The sequence below is a fragment of the Ursus arctos genome, unplaced genomic scaffold (genome assembly GCF_023065955.2).
Source record: "Ursus arctos isolate Adak ecotype North America unplaced genomic scaffold, UrsArc2.0 scaffold_23, whole genome shotgun sequence".
In the NCBI taxonomy this organism is placed as follows: Eukaryota; Metazoa; Chordata; class Mammalia; order Carnivora; family Ursidae; genus Ursus; species Ursus arctos.
In genome coordinates, this window is record NW_026622908.1 from 11157592 (window position 1) to 11177251 (window position 19660).

General features: G+C 39.3%; 1 protein-coding gene across 2 annotated transcripts in view; it reads left to right on the plus strand.

Moving 5' to 3' along the window:
* The window catches only part of NELL1 (neural EGFL like 1), an 818389-nt gene that overhangs the window by 785744 nt on the left and 12985 nt on the right, over positions 1–19660 (plus strand). For both annotated transcript variants that reach the window (XM_057317500.1, XM_048217676.2), the window contains one exon: positions 12748–12941. In XM_057317500.1, coding sequence (XP_057173483.1) covers positions 12748–12941 — 194 coding nt within the window. The remainder of the gene's footprint in view (positions 1–12747; positions 12942–19660) is intronic.

Sequence of the window (19660 nt, forward strand, 5' to 3'; positions counted from 1 at the left end):
TTTTTTTTTTCTCCCAGGCATCTTGTGGATTTGGTACTCTGTAGAATAGACTAACTGAAAACTCAAGGAGGAAAATAGCCTACTCTAGGAATTTCTAGAAAATCTCATTTATTCAGTATCATTGAATAATGAGCTGCTCAAAGGAGGGCATTTTTCAAGTTCTACAAGAAAAGGTTATTGAGCACACTACTTGTCCTTTTTATACTATTATTGAATTTTGTTGCAAAGAATGGGACTTTCTGTCTATGATTTTCTTTTTACTGTGGTCATTAAAAATGCAGATCATTCCACGCTACTGTCCTCTAATTGAGTGATCTCCTAAAGCCTTATTGGGGTATTGCTGGTTTGTCCCTAAGCTACATGGCCCCGGTCTTTATATTTTTGATGAACATATTTCTTTTTGGAATGGGTATTTTTGTCTCCTTTTCCTATTGCTCGCCTAACTTCTAGCTTTTTAATAATAACGTGGAAGATTGCGTTCCTTCACAGGGTAGTAGATGAAGACTTGGTAATGGGATGGCTCAGGCCACAGCAACTCGAAAGCAGTACCTAGATGCCAGGTGCTTACTTAGACTCTGGGGATGTAAAGAGGAATGATGCAGTGTTCCAGAGGCCCTGGAGGACAGTTCTGCATTGCGTGGACAGGCCCAGTGGGAGTTCTGAGAAAAGGAAACAAGCGGGGATAGGAGCTGTGAGGATGGCCTGGATGGGAGGGTCCAGCCATGCCTGGGCTTCCAGGCGGAGAGCAGTTGGGGAAAAGGCTGGTGTGTTTCCCTAAAAGGTGCTTTGCTGTGCAGTTATGGTTTCCTTTAAGTCCTCCCTGTCATTGCGAACTTGGCCTTTTTTGGAAAGATCGAGTAACAGTAGAGGCACTTTGATTTCCTCCTGCACAGGACCTTGAAGCCTGTAACATGCAAAATCTTCTTTATTACGTTTGAAATGACTTGGTTTGTCTTTGTCATTGTTGGTGTTGTGGTTACTTCCTTCCCGAACAGTTGACAGTCCCAACTAGGTGACAACAAAATGAGTGTGGTATTCCCAAAAAAGAGTTACCTGACATTACTGTCCATGAACTCAATTCCATGTAGCTTAGGGCAGTAGTTCTAGAAGTACGATCAGCCAGCATCAGCATCACCTGGGATGTCCTTGGAAAGGAAAACACTCTACCCCACCCCAGACCTACCGGGTCAGCAGGTCTGGGGATTGGGCTGGTGATCTGTCTTTGAATGAGCCCCATTTAGGTGATTCTGGTGCCCACTTGTGTTTGAGAATCACGCTGCCTTGGAGGTTTTGTTGGAAGCCTTCGGACGGCTGCGTGAGTGCCCCGAAACTGACTGCAGGTTTGTGTATATGTGTGTTCCCTGCATCTTTTGGAGGAAGTGGAACCACAGTTTGCACTGGGGCCTCAGATCTGACCCCAACAATGTAAAAGCCACCTGGCTGAAATACTGGGATCCAGCCTTGGTGTTCCCAGTCACCACCCTGATTTACCTTCTTGATGTTTTTCACCTGGGCATCCGCAGTTTGATCCCTGGGGGTGTTCCCCTGCCTTTCTCCGTTTCTGAGCACTCTTTGGTATTGAATGACGTGTACGTACCAGCTTCCCACCTCTTGAAGCTCCGTGGAAGCAACTGTTTCATTACAGAGACTTCTCGCTTGAATGTCTTAGAGCCAAAGAGCATGTCTATGCAGCAGCTCAGGGATGGGCGTCTACAGCCTCTTTGAAATAAATATTGAATTGTTTGTGTTAGTCTGAGGTTACTCATGCTGCTGTGAAATATTTACCTCCAGGTTTCTGACCAGGGAATTTTAAATGATTGTACTCAAGCCAAACAAAGCACTGTCAACAAAAAAAAAAATCACCATTCACTTGTTCGGCGAGCATCTGTTAAGAGGGTCTGGTCTGTGCTAGTCCACGTGCTAAGTCTTAGACACACAACGAGGCATATCCTTCCAGTCTGGAATGGGGAAAGAGGAGGGGGTAGGGTTTGGGGAAGGTTGAGCTGTGATTAGATATGTAAGTAAATGGAAATCAGATTCTAAGGAAAATATTACTAATTCCTTCTTGGGTCGGGGCATGTGGGGATGGCAATGTACATAGGAGTCTTTCACAGAAAATATGATTTTTTTTTCCCACTGGGTCTATAGGATAATAAGGAATTTTTTTTCTGGGAAAAGTAGATATTAAGGGAAATATTCCAGGCAGGAATAGCAGCATTCTGATTAGAGCAGAGTCATGAAAGAGATCTAAATGTGTCCAAGGGATGGTGAAATTTCCGGGCTGGATAAAGTACTTGCTATCATATGAGAGTGTTGTAGGTGGGGAACAACAAGAAAGGAGCCCTGCAAATAGAGGTGGAAACCAGATTATAAAGGGTCTTGTGTTCTGGGCTAAGGAGCTAGAAGTTGTGAATCTTACTTCCTAGTATCAATATCTCGATGTTGTTAAAATACTATTAATCTGTATAAATTGCTATGTAAATATATTATTTAGCTCTAAATACAGTAATGTTTCTCACACACTTTTAAACCCTCTATCATACATAGTTCACTGCGATTTTCCACACCTGTGCTGTTTTGCTCCTCCTGTTTTTTCACGTAGAATGTCTCTTCTGAGAAACGTGAGGCCATCAGAATCAGCTGGCGATTGATCGTGACCTGTATCGGACAGCTACTGTGCGCTAACATCTTGTTCTGTAGTTCTCACAACAGCCCTTCCAGTTGGGTGCGATTCTGCATTCTACAGAAGGAGAAAATGAAGAACAGAGAGGTCTGTTCTCTGCCACAATGAAGCAATTTCTCAGCCGAGAAGTTGTGAAATGACTTACTAAAGCAGTTAGTTGGGGACACATACACGTAAAATATGGTTTTAATTGCACAGAAGTTTAATTTTTTGCAAATTCCTACATATATGACCTTGTAGCAATTCCAGCTGCATCATTTTCCCGTGAAAAATCCTTGAGGTGAGAGAGTGGTATGATCAGGTTGTTCACGTGGCTTCTCTTTGGAGAGATGTAGGCAGAGAAAACAGTAAGATGCTTTTACAGGGGGCTTGAGCCGTTAGGGATACGCTCTTGCATGTAGAGGCCATGCTAGTGTTTGTTCAAATGTTTTAATGTGGTGGGGGTGGGGCACACAAAATCGTTTGTGCTGAGAGTGCAGTGTTTCTAGGCCAAGGCTGAGGCTTCATCAAGAGGAGGGCTCAGAGGAGCCTGACTGGAGTTTGCTCAAAGGGAGAATCTTTGTCAGTTGCCTCCTTTGCTTTTCCTTGGAAACCAATTTAGTTTTGGTCTTTATAGTTTTACCTCCCTTATGGTAAGAAACAGAAAAAAGAAAATACAAAATAAACAGAACTTGCCACCTGAAAGTCTAGAGCAGAGTGGGCTGTCCTTGCTTCATTTTCCCTTGACTCCACAAATGCCTTCTAGATCTTTCTAGAGAATAACTCTTTAAAAGAAGATAGCCCCACATCTACTTTTACTAATTCAGTTGACTAGCAGAAGAAATATGAAGAGAGGAAGAAGATCCAAGAGAACAGGTCGTCCAAGAGAAGACATCATGAGGTGGCGTTAAGATTTATTTATAGCTTACTAGTTCTCTCCGTAGATACTGCCCTTCTTGGTACAATTGTCCAAATTGTTATCCTTCGTCAATGTCCTAACTCTCCTTCTACTGAGAAAGAGTTTTGGGAAGAGCTTTGACAACTTCCTCGAAGTTAGGGACCAAAATAAGCAAAGTGGTTGAAGGAGACAATAAATAACAGGCAGCGTGGAAGGTCCCTGAGTTCTTAGGGGCTGTAATCTGACTGTCTTGTTTAGATTGAGACCTGGTTTTAGAATTGTACCATTGACAATGTTTTTTTGACCTTTGATTTCCATGTAAGTTGTAGGATGTTTGCAGTAGTAAGTGAAATTACTTTGTAACCTCTCTGTGAAGAAATTATTTCTCATCTGGCAACTTGTTTGAAAAAATGATTTGTCAACACAGAGAGTTAATTTTGCTTTTCGCCCCACCTGGATTCCCTATGTGTATTTGTCATCAGGACATAGAAAAACCATGTTTCTCTCCTCATTATTTTCTCTCTTTGGCACCTGCTTGTAAACTCTCATTAAGAGAGAGAAGACATGTTGCAATAAATATTGACTGTCCAAGAAAAACTGTTTAATTCTAAAAAATCTTTGTCATCCTGAAGCTGGGTTCTTCCATTCTCCTCTATCCTCTCCTCCATCTACAACCACGCATAGTCTAACACTGGAATTACAAACTCAGTCCCACAAAGATGAAAAGTAATCCTACGAACTGGAAATGGACAAGATCTTAGAAAATATTTTATGCAGCTCCTGTACTTTAACAAAGAGAAAACAGAGATCTCCAAAGGACAAAGGTTCTTTTGTAAATCACAGCTCAACCAGATTCAAATTGAACACGTGTGCATGCAATTCATAGCAGGTAAGAGACACTGTAAAGGTGCTGTGAGACACACAAAGATAAATAAGACCAGAATATTCCTTCTGAATGAATAAGGAAATTAGAAAAGTACGTTCACAGCTCCGCATATGACGTAACATAAAGGAGATATAAAATTAAAGTGCAAGAAGGAAATTATTTTCGGTTGAGGGTGAAACTTTCTAACACAATAAAATGAATATAACAATAGAATGCATATGGCCCAGGGTTAGGCATTTAGCAGATTGTAAAAGCATAACTGTTCTACTCAGGGGTGCACATGCAGCTCTCCCGTAACCCACCCTCTCACCTATAAGCAGGTATATAAAAACATACATCTGGGGTTGTTGGCATCAACACTATAGCCTCTCTGCAGTGAAATTCTCTTTGGATAGCAAGTATTTCAATATTTATAGATTTTTTATTTTCTTCACCGGTCAGAATTATATTGATTTTAAACAGATTTAATCACTAGTTAAAGGAGCGTGAGTTATTCATGGCAGAAAGTAAACCACCCTGGTTGATTTAGAAAGCTATTCTGCTTTTATTCTACTCTTGTTTTCTCACTTAGAAGGAATTGTATTCTCCATCTGCAGTAGAGCACCTAAATTTGTGACCACGGTAAGTCCATGGAGTGTCGAAAAGCTATATTCTTTTAATGTTAGTCACTTAATATTAACACCAGATTTACTGATTAGGGCTCAGAGAGAGCTTACAGTGTTAGCATTTCTGGGTTTGGCTGGCCAATGTACTGATCAAATCCATGAGAATTTGTGTGAAAATTCAGAATTCAAGTGGAAATCCTCAGTGAACAGATGAAGGTGGCAGCTTAAAAAGAGCTCAGGACTGGTGGTGTGGATTTGAGTATATCCTGAAAAGATGGGACAGGGGAATTCATGAGATGAGATGAACACTATGAGAGAAAAGATATAGACCCAGTATGATCAAGAACAAAACAGCTAATCATTTTTGAGAAATTACTACCCGATAAGCATTGTGTATTACATGCTTACTAAAATTACCAGATTATCCCAGGAGTTATTATTTATCCTCATTTTTCAAATGTAGGACCAAGGTTCAGCGATGTGAAGTAAATTTACCAGAGTCATAAAACAATAGTTGTAGGGATGGGACTGGGGTGCAGGTGACTCATTTGTCCCCATTTGCCTAGAAGTTTCCTAGTTGTAGCACTGAAAGTCAGCTATCTCAGGGACTCCCTCAGTCCTAGGCAAACTGGGACAACTGGTCACAGTAACTGACACCCAGAGCTGCTGGATTCCAGAGGTAAGGCTTTTAGTTGGTATGTTATACGTCTTCCACTAGGTGAAAGAGAGCCAACGACCAGAGGCGGAACCTTGGGAAATGCTAGCAACTTCAAAAATTGGGGAAGTCCACAAGGTCCTTATTTGTAGGACCATGTCTGTATTCTTTGTTTTATTCCCAGTCCCTAGCACTATGTCTAGGACAGAGTAGATGTTCAATAAATATGTGTGTAGTTAGTAAATTGATGATCGGTTATTAGTGATTGGATGAACAAAGAGGTAAGAGGATGAATAGGGCAATATCATATCCCACAAGGGCCAAGAAGAGAACACTTAGAATGAAATGACAAATATTATAACAAATATTGTTATTGATTAAAGGGTAACGATTTTGTAAAACTACTGGTCATGAGAAACTTCAGGACTTAAGACGTTGAAGAGTGGGTCGCTTGGAAGCTTACACACATTGAGGAGAGGATGGAGACGCAGAAATATAGGTGCCTGCTAGTGGTACACACTGGGAAGCAAGAGCTGGCTCTAGGAATAGGGAAGGAAAGGATGAACCCAAACAAGCTGCTTTCTTTTCTTTTCCTTGGCTTAAAGAGAGAGGCTACTCAAAGGAAAGGGGAAGACTCATTGGAGAGTAACAAAATGACACACTGAGCAGTAAGAGAAACACCGTAGGAGAGGGTTTCTTCCTGACTCGAGAACGTTGGAAGCTGGGACACAGAAGAGTTGACACTGGAAGGACACTGGGACTTCTTCCTAAGAGATACATAATGGCATCTCAAATAGACCAAGCTCCAGCTCACTTTTCTTTTAGTCTTTACCTTTTCGGTTGGAACACCTCATATTTCATTAAACTGAGATGAGTTTAAGCCCCTCATTATGCTCATGGATCTCTTCTGATGGGCCCTGTGTGTGTCAACCCCATCTTTAAAGGGAATGTGATATCCAAGTACAGTCTGACTAGCACACAGTAGAACATGGCTATCACCTCTCTTGTTCTGGACCTGCAACTTTCTGTGCAGGTTACAGTTTCATTAGCCTTGGGTTTTGCAAGCCACTTCAGACCTCAGATTTATCTTCTTGTTTCTTTCACTTATTTTGCTGATGTGCAGTGTGTATATTTTTCCCTGTAATTTTCTCTCTGCCACCGTAAAAGAAGCAATATTGCTTTAGCTATGAGAGAGGTATCTGCATCCTATCTTGTCTATCATTAATAAACCCCCAAGCTCTGTTCCCCTTTCCAAGCTCCTAATGCCTGGTAATGATTTCCAAGTCAGAACACACACAGCTGGATATTCAAACCCCAGGTTAAATTTTGTTTTCTGACACATCACCTGTTTTGAGTTTGGAAGTAAGACTAGATGTGTTATGAAAGTTATTCAAGAAAGTGGAATATGGGGTAATGAAAAATTCACTCCTTTAACCAAACTGCTACCAAACCCTTGACAAAAATGCTTCCCTTGATCTCTGAAATCAACCTGCAGAACTTTTAGCTCCTGAGGCAGGTACCATTACAGTTGTTATGCTATTAAAATTTCTGTAGAGCCATTTTTCTTGAAGGGTAGGAAAATTGTTTGGGGCTAGGTTGGGATTGGTTTGATTGCTGCTGATATAAACATTTCTGAATTGTGTTTTCTTACATGCCCAAATAACCTAAGAACCTCAAATTAAAGAACAAAACAGATTGACTAGGCACAACCAGACTTTTTTTTTTTTTTAAAGCAAAATTGAGGACAATAATAACAGCTTTCAGAAATTGTGAAAATGTCAATGCAAGAAAATTAGTTCTAATGTAAGCTTAGCCATAGAATTTTATTGAGGAAATTCTCATCTGAGCATGGAGCATTTAAATAATGAATTTACAAGGAGAAACACAAGGAAATCACAGAAAGCCATTACTTACAATAAGAAAAAACAAGTACACTTTAATGATTATAGATTTGAGTGTGGAATATTTTGCCTGATTTTTGTTTCATTGCCTCTTTGTCATTGGAGGCCTGTCAGATGATTTGGGTAAGTATCATGGGTGAATGTCTTTGTGTTTGCTCAGCAGAGAACAACAGTTGCAATATGTAAATAGGGTGTCTCTTCCCTTTGGATGCCTTGGGATATGTATAATAGATTAAGTTGGCTTTGTGCAGAGCAAACAGGTCTGTATTACCAAGAATATGAATGATGTCGGTTTCCATAATTGCTAACATCTGGCTTTCCATAAATCTGTTAAATTGCATGGAAGCAGAATTAGATTTCTGTGTCATAAGTAAAGCAATTACATGGAACTCTGTAGGCAATATGGCCTATATTCAACTGTGAAATCCTTTCATTTTGGAGCAGCAAAAGCAAATCCAGGTTTAGTCCCCTGTTTTTATTGCACACACTAGGTGTGTTCATCGTTATGCTCAGGTTTCTTAATTGATGAGAGGAAAACACTGCCCCTACGCTTGCAACTCTGTAAATGCAAAAATAACGTTAAAAAAATCAGGTTATAGTTGGCCATTAATTGCCGATTTCGAGATGATTTTAGAGAAGACCACAAGTTAAAGATTCTTTTGTAGCTACTGGTTGAAATCTTGAAATGACTCTTCCAAACAATTTCTGAAGTGCTTTGTGAATGGGCCTTCCTCTGTCCTTGTGCTCAAACATTTGACAGAAAACTAGAGTGGGGAGGGAAGAAGGAAGGTTGCCTTCCTATTTCAGTGTGGTTACTATTTTGCTGTATTTTGAATCAGACTTATGGGCTTTCCCAGATGAAAACTCAACAATAAAATGTGTTCCCTGAAGGGGAAGGTTGCCGTTATGTCTTATGCTTACTGAACACCCATGAGAGCAAATTTTTGTAAAATAGGCTTTATAATAGTAATGGTTTATAAACTTCCTAGATTTAAGTAAGTTAAATGAATACATTATACAACCACAGTGCATTCTGGTGTACTTGGCACTGAGAAGAGAAAAAGGAAAAAAGATTTAGTCCTTGCCCTCAATGAGCTCACTATCTATCTATGGAGATGGGTTTATTAACAATGTAACTCCTAAGAGATAAATGCAAGGATAGCATTGTGGATAAAGTAGAGTCAATAGTGACTGTTTTGCAGAATGAGGAATGGTGATGCTTGATCCTGATTTCGAAGACTGCACAAGAATGAAGATAGCATAGGAAGGGAAGTGCTTACATTATCAGTTAATTTGTATGCCAACTCATTCCTCACAGGCTAAGAAAAAGTAGAGTAGGGATGGGGAGAGCACTACCATAATAAGAAAAGGCATATATCCAAGACACAGACAGAGGAAACAGCATGGACTGTTTGTAGATAACCCATTGCTTTTGAACAAAAAGGGGATGAGACAAAAGCTAACAATTGAACTGTTAGATCAAGGCTTATATGATATGCCAGGAGTTTAAATCTTCTTTTTAGACATCAGAGAACCACTGAGTGGTGGTAAGCAGAGGAGTGACATGGACAAATTTGCTTTTTAGAATGCCACTCCCCTGTGAAAGGTATTTAGAGCAGTGATTCTCATCTGGCTGAAGAGAGCCCAGATGTCTGGATCCTACTTTACACCAATTAAATCAGTCTCTAGTGGTGGTGAGCCTGGGCACCAGGACTTTGTAAAGGCTCCTCAAATGTTTCTCTTGAGCCCACAGTCCAAAATCACGTAATTAGAGTGAGAAGTGGTTCGAGTCAGGGAGACCAAGAAGAGGCTAATGCAATAGGGACAAGAGTGAAGAGGCGAGCTAACACAGAGGGCAGAGAAATCTGAATTTTATTTTTTATGATTACATGTTTATAGATCAGTTTATCTATCAATTTACTCTCTATCTGTATCTCCTAGACATCCAAACTAGATTGTAAATGTGATGAGAGAAGTGTAAGACCTAATATTTTAATTGTCATTTCCAGCAAAAACCGAAGAGTGAGAATAATGCAAACGTATCCCGTTAGTATTACTCCAAGGTAGGATATGCACCAACGTTGTCACTGCGATGGGAGTTCAAGGAGGTGAATGATTACTGTGAATTGGCATAATATTGGGAGATGTTAATTGAGGACGTAGGGCTTGAACTTTGTCTTCAATATCCACGTTCTTTAAGTCAGGAAACAAATATTTGAGTTCTTACGTTATCTACGGTTTTATTTTGAAAAGACCATAAATTGGGGCGCCTGGGTAGCTCAGTCGGTTAAGCCTCTGACTCTTGGTTTTGGCTCAGGTCGTGATCTCAGAGTTGTGATATTGAGCACAGCTCTGGGCTCCATGCTGAGTGTGTGGAGCCTGCTTAAGATTCTCCCTGTCCCTCTACTTTTGCCCCTTACCCCTCCCCACTCGTATGCACGCTCTCCCTCTCTCTCAAAAAATAAAATAAAATCAAATGAAAATAAAATAAAATAAATGAAAATAAAAATAAAAGACCATAAATTAGTTGGGTATGGTTTTAAACAGGTGGTAAGTGTCAGAGAAGCTAAATAATGTGACCAAAGGCATAGAGTCATGTGTGAAATGCCTTGTATGTAGTAAGCACTCAGTGTAAATAGAAAAGCATGGTTTCAAACAGGGGTCACCTGATTCCACATTCAATGCTGCTTTTAATTGGGAAGAGTTAAAGGAAGAAGACCAGGGAGATGAGAAAGCTTTCTAGGTAGGAGCACCTTATGGTTCAAATGTGTTAAGAACAGCATGGGCACAATGAGGCACAATGAAGACATAGCTGAGGTCAGATTGTCGTTGACTTGGGATCTAGGTATTGTAAGTTGGGTTCATTTCCACAGTTTCAAAGGAGGAATCATTTTTCATTAATTAAATGTCTTTACTGAGGCTGCATTTGATGGGACAAAGACAAAAAAATAAATCTTGGAATAAATTAACTTCTAAAAATATTGTATGAACTCCATAACATTTTCTACTTTGTCCCTCTGCTGTGAAGCCAAGCTTTATACCAGTAACAGTGCATGCAGTCGGCAAGGAAAGATAGATCATTTCTTTCTCATTATTTTTAAGTCACAGTAGTTTCAAAATTCTAGCAAATTTTAAGTCCTTATGTTCTCAGAATTTTGACTAAAGAGAATCCATAAAAGATCTTATCCTTGAAAATGAATTGCAATACCTAGATGGTAAATAGTTGAAAGTAGATAAAACCGCACAACATTCTAGTATTCTGAAGGGTGACTTTAGACCTTGAGTTGGCACAGAGAAGAACTGTCGTGTACGGGTTAGAAGGCCCAGGATACATTCCTTGCTATAACATGGTACTAAATGTGTGACCACTTATTCATCTCTGTTCCTTAGCTTCCACTTTTGTAAATTAAAATAACTATTTCCGTCTTGCAATCATATAGCATAACTCATAGAAAAGCTTTGAAAAACTTTGAAACAATATATAAGTACAGTGTACTACCAGTAAAATTGATAGGCCTTTTAAGCACCTTATTGCTTTGATTACTTTAAGAGAAAATGCCACTTACCATTATTTTTTAATTTAGCCCATAACCCTTAACCAAATCCCTATAACCTTGTACATATTTAACTCAAAATTTAGGATGTAGAGTAAATTAATTTATACTGTTCTTAATCTAACTTACTATAGAGGTTAAACCTCCCAATCAGGGGGCCCTTGGGTGATGCAGTCGATTGAGCCACTGACTCTTGGTTTCAGCTGGGGTCGTGATCTTGGGGTCATGGGATCGAGCCCTGCATCAGGCTCCACGCTCAGCGGGGAGTCTGCTTGGGATTCTTTCCCACCTCTCCCTTTGCCCCTCTCCCCCAAATAAATAAATCTTTAAAAAAAAACCAAAACCTCCAATCAGAAGCCTACCAATAGTTGTCCCTGTGTACCTCTGTGTTCCCCCTTATCACCATTGTAAGGACAGTGTTTTATATGTCATCATCAACATTTATAATACCCAGTGTGCAAAGAAAACTTGTGTGTACAAGACTTGGTAAAAACATGTTGGGCTCAGTGTTATCATCTGAAGGATATCTGAAGGACATGGCAGTAGATTAATCAGCGGAATAGAAGACTCTGACAGACGAATGACCAGGATCTTTAAATAGTGTAAAGACTGTCATAAATAAGAAAAATCAAGTAGACTTTTCTTGAGTGGTCTCAGAGCTACAACCAATAAGTAGAAGTAACTGGAAAATATATTTCACTTCAATTTAAGGAAGACATTTCTAAAAGAGTGGTTCAGTGATGGAATTGGCTGCCTTTTGAGGTAATAGATGGCCCACTGGGAAAAGACTCAAACCAGGACTGGACAGCTCTGTGTTTGGGATGTTGTTAAGGTCGCTCAAGCTTTGAATGTCAGGGAAGGCTGGCTGGATTTATGCTTTCCTTCCGTATTTAGCTGTCATTCAAAAACAGCAAAATATATGTGTGTCTTCCATCAGCATCCACGCCATGCCTACTACAGCTCTCAGATGGGTTTTTTTGTGGGAACAAAAATGCTTTTGGTCCTTAGGATGAAGAGGATTTGATTAGGCAAGGCACCTACCAAGAATTATTCCCTCTTCTTCCACCCTTGGCCCCAGGATCTGGGGACAGTCTAATTGGTTCAGGGTTGTCCTAATTGCCCACTTGTTCTTACTCAGTGGCTAATCTATTCACACCTTTACTAAAAGACCCAGATCTCCCTAGGGTGTATCCCCACTGTTAATGAATTAGCACTGTTTATGGCCTGTGGATGATATAGTTCTTGAGAATATCCTGAAACCAGTTTAGAGCTGCTACTGGATAATTTAGTAATTGGAGCCCACCAGCTGCAGGTTTGAGTATCAGACCCGCCACCAATTAGCTGTATGACGGTAGGCATGTTATTTCCCTTCTGTGAGCCCCAGACTCATTATTTGCAGAATAGAAAAAAAGATGCTCCTACGCAGAGCTGCTTTGCAGAGTAAATGAGATGATGCATGTGAGCAGCTGGGCACAGTACCTGGCACAAGGTACACGCTCAGCAATGTTAATGCTATCTTAAAGGACTACTGTTTTCTAATCACAGTCTTGGCTAGATTCTAAAGCTCTGTGCCTTCTTCATTGCAGATATTGATGAATGTGCCTTAAGAACTCATACCTGTTGGAATGATTCTGCCTGCATCAACCTGGCAGGGGGCTTTGACTGCCTCTGTCCTTCTGGGCCCTCCTGCTCTGGTGACTGCCCCCACGAAGGAGGACTGAAGCGCAATGGACAGGTGTGGACCTTGAAAGAAGACAGGTGTTCTGTCTGTTCCTGCAAGGTGAGGCTAATAGAGTGCCGCAGGAATTGTAACTGGTCTTTTCCTTCCTTCACTCTTCTCTTCCACCCCACCTCTTTCCCCCAGGTGTTGATTTGTGGGTCTCCTGTCGTTTTTGAAAACACTTCTTCTGTTCTCATCAGTGCTACAGCTAATGATGGTGCTGAGTGGCAGGCAGACCTGTGTTGCATGGATCATGCTATTAGTGAGAAGTGAGGTGTGTAGTTGAGAAGAGACTGCAGAGCGCAGGGGGAGTGGGGCAGAGAGGCCAATGTGAGTCCTCCCACCGAAAGCCTGCAGTGCCTTTCAGGCTGGTTGGGTGAGAGCTTTAATGAGCCCTCATCCCACACTTACACAAACTTGCTGATTGCACCTACTCTTTGCCTGAAATGATCACCTGCATGAACTCACTCATTTTTGCAGTGGCATCATCCGGAAGAGCAAGGCTCACAGGCTTGCTTCCAGTGATCAGAAACAGGCAGGCCTCTATTCTGAGCAAATGGTAATAATAGTATGAGGCCTTCTGGTAACTGATGTCTTCTTTTCATTTTCATTGCTGGGCTGGCTATTCCTTACATTAAGTTGTTTGGAAAAGTGAGTTTAATGTTTATGAAAGTAAAATTCTGCCATCACCTGGTTTTGCTTTATGCTTTGCAAAATGGGCCTATTAAAATGTTTGATTTCCTTGTGCTTTATTTCTTCTTTTGTTGATCCTGCCTATTCATTTTCCTTTGATATTACTTTACTGTAGCTCTTGCGTTGTAGTTTTTTTAATGTCTGTTGGGATGGGACTTTTTAATCTTGTGCTTTATGGGCATGGGAACCACAAGAAATTACTTGTTTAGTAGCCTCTTAGGGAGCTGGTGTCCTGATAAATTCAGAGTTCTCTCTCGAAACAGAGTTGAAAAGTCATTCAGTTCATTCACCTGCCTTCAAGTCTGCCACACCTGCCAAAGACCTGAGGGCACCTATTTAGGAAAGCTAAGCCAAGTGTTTAGATCATCACCCCGGGAGGCTCATTTTTTATCTTATACATTCGTCTGGTTCCACACATCCAAACATAGGTCCAGTGACCCCATTTACTGAGTACCTCCTATGTTCCAAGCACCCTGTAATTTAAAAGTAGCATCACACTTAATTCATATAACACAACTTCAAAAGATTAAGTCTTAAGCTCTAGGGCAAATAATGTGCCCTAAATATCACAAGATATAAATATCTAAGCAGGGAGTTGAATTCTACTGGCTTGCCCCAAATTTCATAGTTTTCTTATGTAGCCACATGTCCTATAACACTCTACAGATGGATCCCTGTTGATATATTTAAAACCAATTAAGCGGTCAATCCAAGTTGACTGAGCTCAAACTCTAAACTTTGTACTGTATTAATGATCATGTGGGGCACTGACTCAAAAGGCAAAGTGTTTAGAGAAGGAAAAGCTTGTTGTGGTTTAGAATAGTTGAGAAAGTTTTGTGGAAGAGGTTGGCAATGAGGTCTCCATTCAGCCAGCAAAACAATAATGAATTCCTTTGTTAGTTCTTCTCTAGAAAATACTGTTTTCCCCAAACTTATGAGGATGATCACAACCTGACCCCAAATCCTTTTTAGGCTTTGTAGGTCTCCAGTCCCTGGAACAAGAAAGAGATTTCAGTTGAGTCTTTTTTTTCTTTTTTTAAGATTTTATTTATTTATTTGACAGAGAGAGAGACAGCCAGCGAGAGAGGGAACACAAGCAAGGGGAGTGGGAGAGGAAGAAGCAGGCCTCCAGTGGAGGAGCCTGATGTGGGGCTCGATCCCAGAACGCCGGGATCACGCCCTGAGCCGAAGGCAGACGTTTAACCACTGTGCCACCCAGGCGCCCCTCAGTTGAGTCTTGACTAGTATTGAAACCAAAATTTCTTTTTCAGTTTTTGTTTTATTTAAGCCCATGGGAGGGAACTTACCAATCACTAAAACTTCCCAAAATTTCATTAATTAATCATGCTAATAATCTAAGCAGTGTAAGTTCATATATTCTGCTTTGACTACTAAAATCTCTCCAAAGTCATGAGAATTTGAAATTGCCACAAGAGATGAACAATCCTTGTAACCTATACTTTTAATATAACTCACCTCCACTACCACCCCACCCCTTAATGAATAAAGTACAGGAAGATTTCTTTACATAAATCTTTTGTTGGTTAATTTTCCAATTGCATCTATTACTCATTAATAGCATAGCTTCAAGAGCTTGTGGAGGGAGAAGAGGGCCTGGATTTAGGAGCTAAATTAAAAACCCTAAATCAAATTCTGTAGGCCATTTCCAAAAGCTGAACTTATATGTGACCCTGCTTTTTTCTTTCCATTATTTGCATCTGAAAGTGCCTTATTCCAATTTCATAAGAAATAGCTTCAGTACTTAAGCATCCAAAGGGACTACAATAACATCAACTTGGAGACTAAGAAGTAAAATAAAGTTTGGGATGTAAGTCCTGGCTCTTTAACCATACTCTTGTCTCAAATTCAGATAAAACCAAATCACATAATAGCAGAATTACACAAGCCAACAAAGGGTCAAGGCTTACTGTTAAAAGAAGCAGAGACAAGCAGTCTACAGATTCAATGCGATCCCTATCAAAATACCAATAGTAGTTTTTCATAAAACTAGAATAAATAAGCCTAAAATTTGGATGGAACCACAAAGGAATCTTGAGAAGGAACAAGGCTGGAGGTATCACAGTCCCAGATTTCAGATACATCATAAAGCTATATTGACCCAAACAGTATGATACTGGCACAAAAATAGACATAGGTCAGTGGAACAGAATAGAGAGCCCAGAAATTAATCTACACATAAGTGGTCAGTGAATCTACAACAAAAGAAGCAAGAATATATAATGGTGAAAAGACAGTCTATTTGATAAATGGTGTTGAGAAAATTGGACAGCTACATGCAAAAGAATAAAACTGGATCACTTTCTTACACATATACAAAAAATAAACTCAAAATGGATTAAAGAACTAAATATGAGGCCTGAAGCCATAAAACTCTTAAAAGAAAACATAGGCAGTAATTTCTTTGCCATCAGCCTTAATAACATCTTTCAAGACATGTCTTCTAAGGCTAAGGGAAACTAAAGTAAAAATAAACCATTGGGACTGTAACCAAATAAAATTCTTTGGCACAGCAAAGGAAACCAGCAATAAAATGAAAAGGCAACCTACAAAATGGAAGAAGATAGTTGCAAATAATATATCTGATAAATGGCTAACATCCAAAATATATAAAGAACTGAGACTAAACACCAAAAATAATCTGATTAAAAATGGCCAGAGACCTGAATAGACATTTTTCCAAATAAGACATACAGATGGCCAACAGGTGCATGAAAATATGCTCAGCATTAGTCATTAGGGAAATGCAAAACCACAATGAGATACCACCTCATACTAGTCAGAATGGCCAGTATCAAAAAGATAAGAAATAACAAATGTTGGCAAGGATGTGAAGGAAAAGGAACCCTTATATATTATTGATGGGAATGTAAATTGGTGCAATCACTGTGGAAAAGAGTGGGGAGGTTCCTCAGAAGTTAAAAATAGAAATGCCATATAATCCAGTAATTCTACTACTGGGTATTTACCCAAAGAAAATGAAAACAGTAATTCAGAAAGATATACACATTCCTGTGCTTATTGATACATTATTTATGAACACCAAGATATAGAAGCAACCCAAGTTCCATCAAGAGATGAATGGGTAAAGAAGATGTGGTATACATATGCACATATAGAATGATGGAATGTTACTCAGCCATAAAAAAGAGTGAAATCTTGCCATTTACAACACATGGATGAACCTAGAGAGTATTATGCTAAGTCAGAGAAAGATAAATACCCTATGATTTAACTTATATGGGATCTAAAAAACAAATGAACAAACAAAAAAACATAACTACAGGGAACAAACTGTTGGTTGCTGGAGGAGAGGGGGTTGGGTAGATGCGTGAAGTAGATGTGGGAGATTCAGAGGTGTAAACTTCCAGTTACAAAATAAATAAGATGGAGATGAAGAGTACAGCAAAGGGAATATAGTCAATAATAATTTATGGTGACAGGTGGTGACTATACTTATTGTGGTATTGTGTAGTGGTATTGTGATATTTTCTATATTGAGTAATGTATAGAATTGTCAAATCAATATGTTGGACATGTGAGACTAATATAATATTGTATGTCGACTGTATTTCAATTAGAAATTTAAAAAAACAATGCTTAGGTTATCAGGCGAAAAGGGTGATGGCAGGGTGATTGCATCATGAAATTCTGTGAGGTTCATGTAGAACCACCTTCACTTGATGAAAAAAAAAAAAAACACGTGGGATTTAGGTATAAATATTACAAAAATGGGGGTGAGGAGTACAGATTAAGAATGCCCACTTGAACAAAATTAGATCACACAATTGAAGAAACATTTAGATAAAACTTCTCTAGACCCTCAAATTAAAGCAAGAGCTCAAACAAAATAGGCAAAAAAGGAAGATCATTAAACAAGAGAAAGAGAAGGAGAGTGTGGCTCTTAGAGAATGAATTGAAGGGGAAAGCTATGCAATGTGAAGACTACCTCAGAAGCTTCTTGGAATCAAACCTGTACTGATGCCATGGAGATGAGGCCAAAACCCATCAATTTTGAGGGGGAAAGGTGGAGAAGAAACATGATTACATGATGGATATGGAATCTGACAGTAATAATGTAGCACACAGTGGGTTTTCCTGAAGAGAACACAACAAATGTAACAAAACCAATTTTATAGATAAAAGAGAAGGATGACTGTGATTTGTACACTGAAAGGATTCTCTTACTATAACAAGACCAATCACTGTAAAGCCATCAGGACCAGTCCTAGTTCCATAAGCATCATCAGGGCAAGATAAGGTCAGCATATCATGGGAAATTTCAGATTGGCTTCAGACTTTCCTCCAAAGCTCAAGATGCCATTGTCCAAAAGACAATGGAACAATTATTTGCAGGCTACGGTGGGGGAAAGCCTTTGAGATAGGAACTCACAAATACTTCTTAATATTATATGCTATAGTTGGTAGAATACATAGTAAAAGAAGAATCAATTTATGACTATGAAGAAAAAAAGAAAAACCATACAAGCAAGAAGTCAGAAGCCACTCGGTCTCATACACAGGGTTGTCATATCATAAAGAGGTTAATAACTGTGATGTTTCAAGATTATCCTTCAGATGGAGACTATAAATGAAGCCTGTACTGGCATGCTAAAGGTGACATTAGTGCATTTATTCCTAGATTTTTTTTTTTTGCCATAAATTAAAATCCTTTTATCTTCATATTTTGACCCAGGGCTTATATTATCCAAGGGCAATAAGCCTCTTTAGATAGTATTCAAAATAAATACTCTGCTGGAGCACCTGGGTGGCTCAGTCATTAGGCGTCTGCCTTCGGCTCAGGGCGTGATCCCAGGGTTCCAGGATCGAGCCCCGCATCAGGCTCCCTGCTTTGCTGGGAGCCTGCTTCTTCCTCTCCCACTTCCCCTGCTTGTGTTCCCTCTCTCACTGGCTGTCTCTCTCTCTGTCAAATAAATAAATAAAATCTTTAATAAATTAATAAATAAATACTCTGCTATATGACTCCTATATTATACTTGGAATATAGAGTATTCTCTCCCTCCTTTAGACTTAGGAGAAAGTTGAATTTAAAAGTTGACAAAGCCAGAAATCAACCTTTCTCATCTTAGACTCTTATTCCTGGGATCTGTTCCCTTCCCTTGAACTCCTTGGAATTTTGAACTTCCAGGCATTCTACCAGGAACGAGAAGACCTGGATTCTATTCCTGGCATTCCTAGTAAGTGGCTTTGTGACCTTGAGCAGGCGACTTACCATCAGAGCCTTTTTCCTCAGCTATACAAAGAGAAGATTGGCTAGTTTATTTCAGAAGTTCTTTCCGGTTCTAAAATTCTGTAAGTCTGGAAACACCTGCTAGTGACATTTATGCTCTCAGTATTCCTCTTTCACCCTTTCCAAAATGTTTTAGTTTGGGGCTTAATATCATTATTCATGTAGACCTTTCAGAGCCTTTCCAGGATTCTCTCTTTTCTTTCTTGCCAGCAGCTGGTATTTCTACATTTACTTTACAGTAAGTATTATGTATACATTTCTTTGAATATTATACATTTAAATGAGATTAGTATGTCCTCACATACAAATTATTCTTTCAAATTCTCTAAAATACAAAGAGTGATAATTTGGTTCAATTTCATATTTGAAGGTTTAAATATTTAAACAGTTTAAAAATAACCTGGATTACACAACAAATTGCACTTTTCCACAAGGTTTTCAGCCCTTCTAACACCTGTTAAAAATGTCAGGCTTCAAGGTGTCTGAATATCACTATAGGGCTGAGTACACCAGCATTAGTCTTTTGAATCCATTTGTTTAATGTATATAACCCTAGGAATTTTTCTTAAAGTTTTCTTGAAACAGAAGTTTTACATGAAAAGGTTGAACACCTATGCTGAGGTGTTCTATCATCTAATTGTGTTATTTTATCCCTTTTAGATATGAAATACAGCATACAATTTTAACTTTATATAAATTATTCAACAGAAAGGGTTGATTAGTAGAAAAAATGGTAGAGTTAGAGTGGAATTCTTGTAAAAGTTTTTCCCTAGTTTTTAGTTCTATATATAATTTCAGGGCAGCCTTACCATGACAA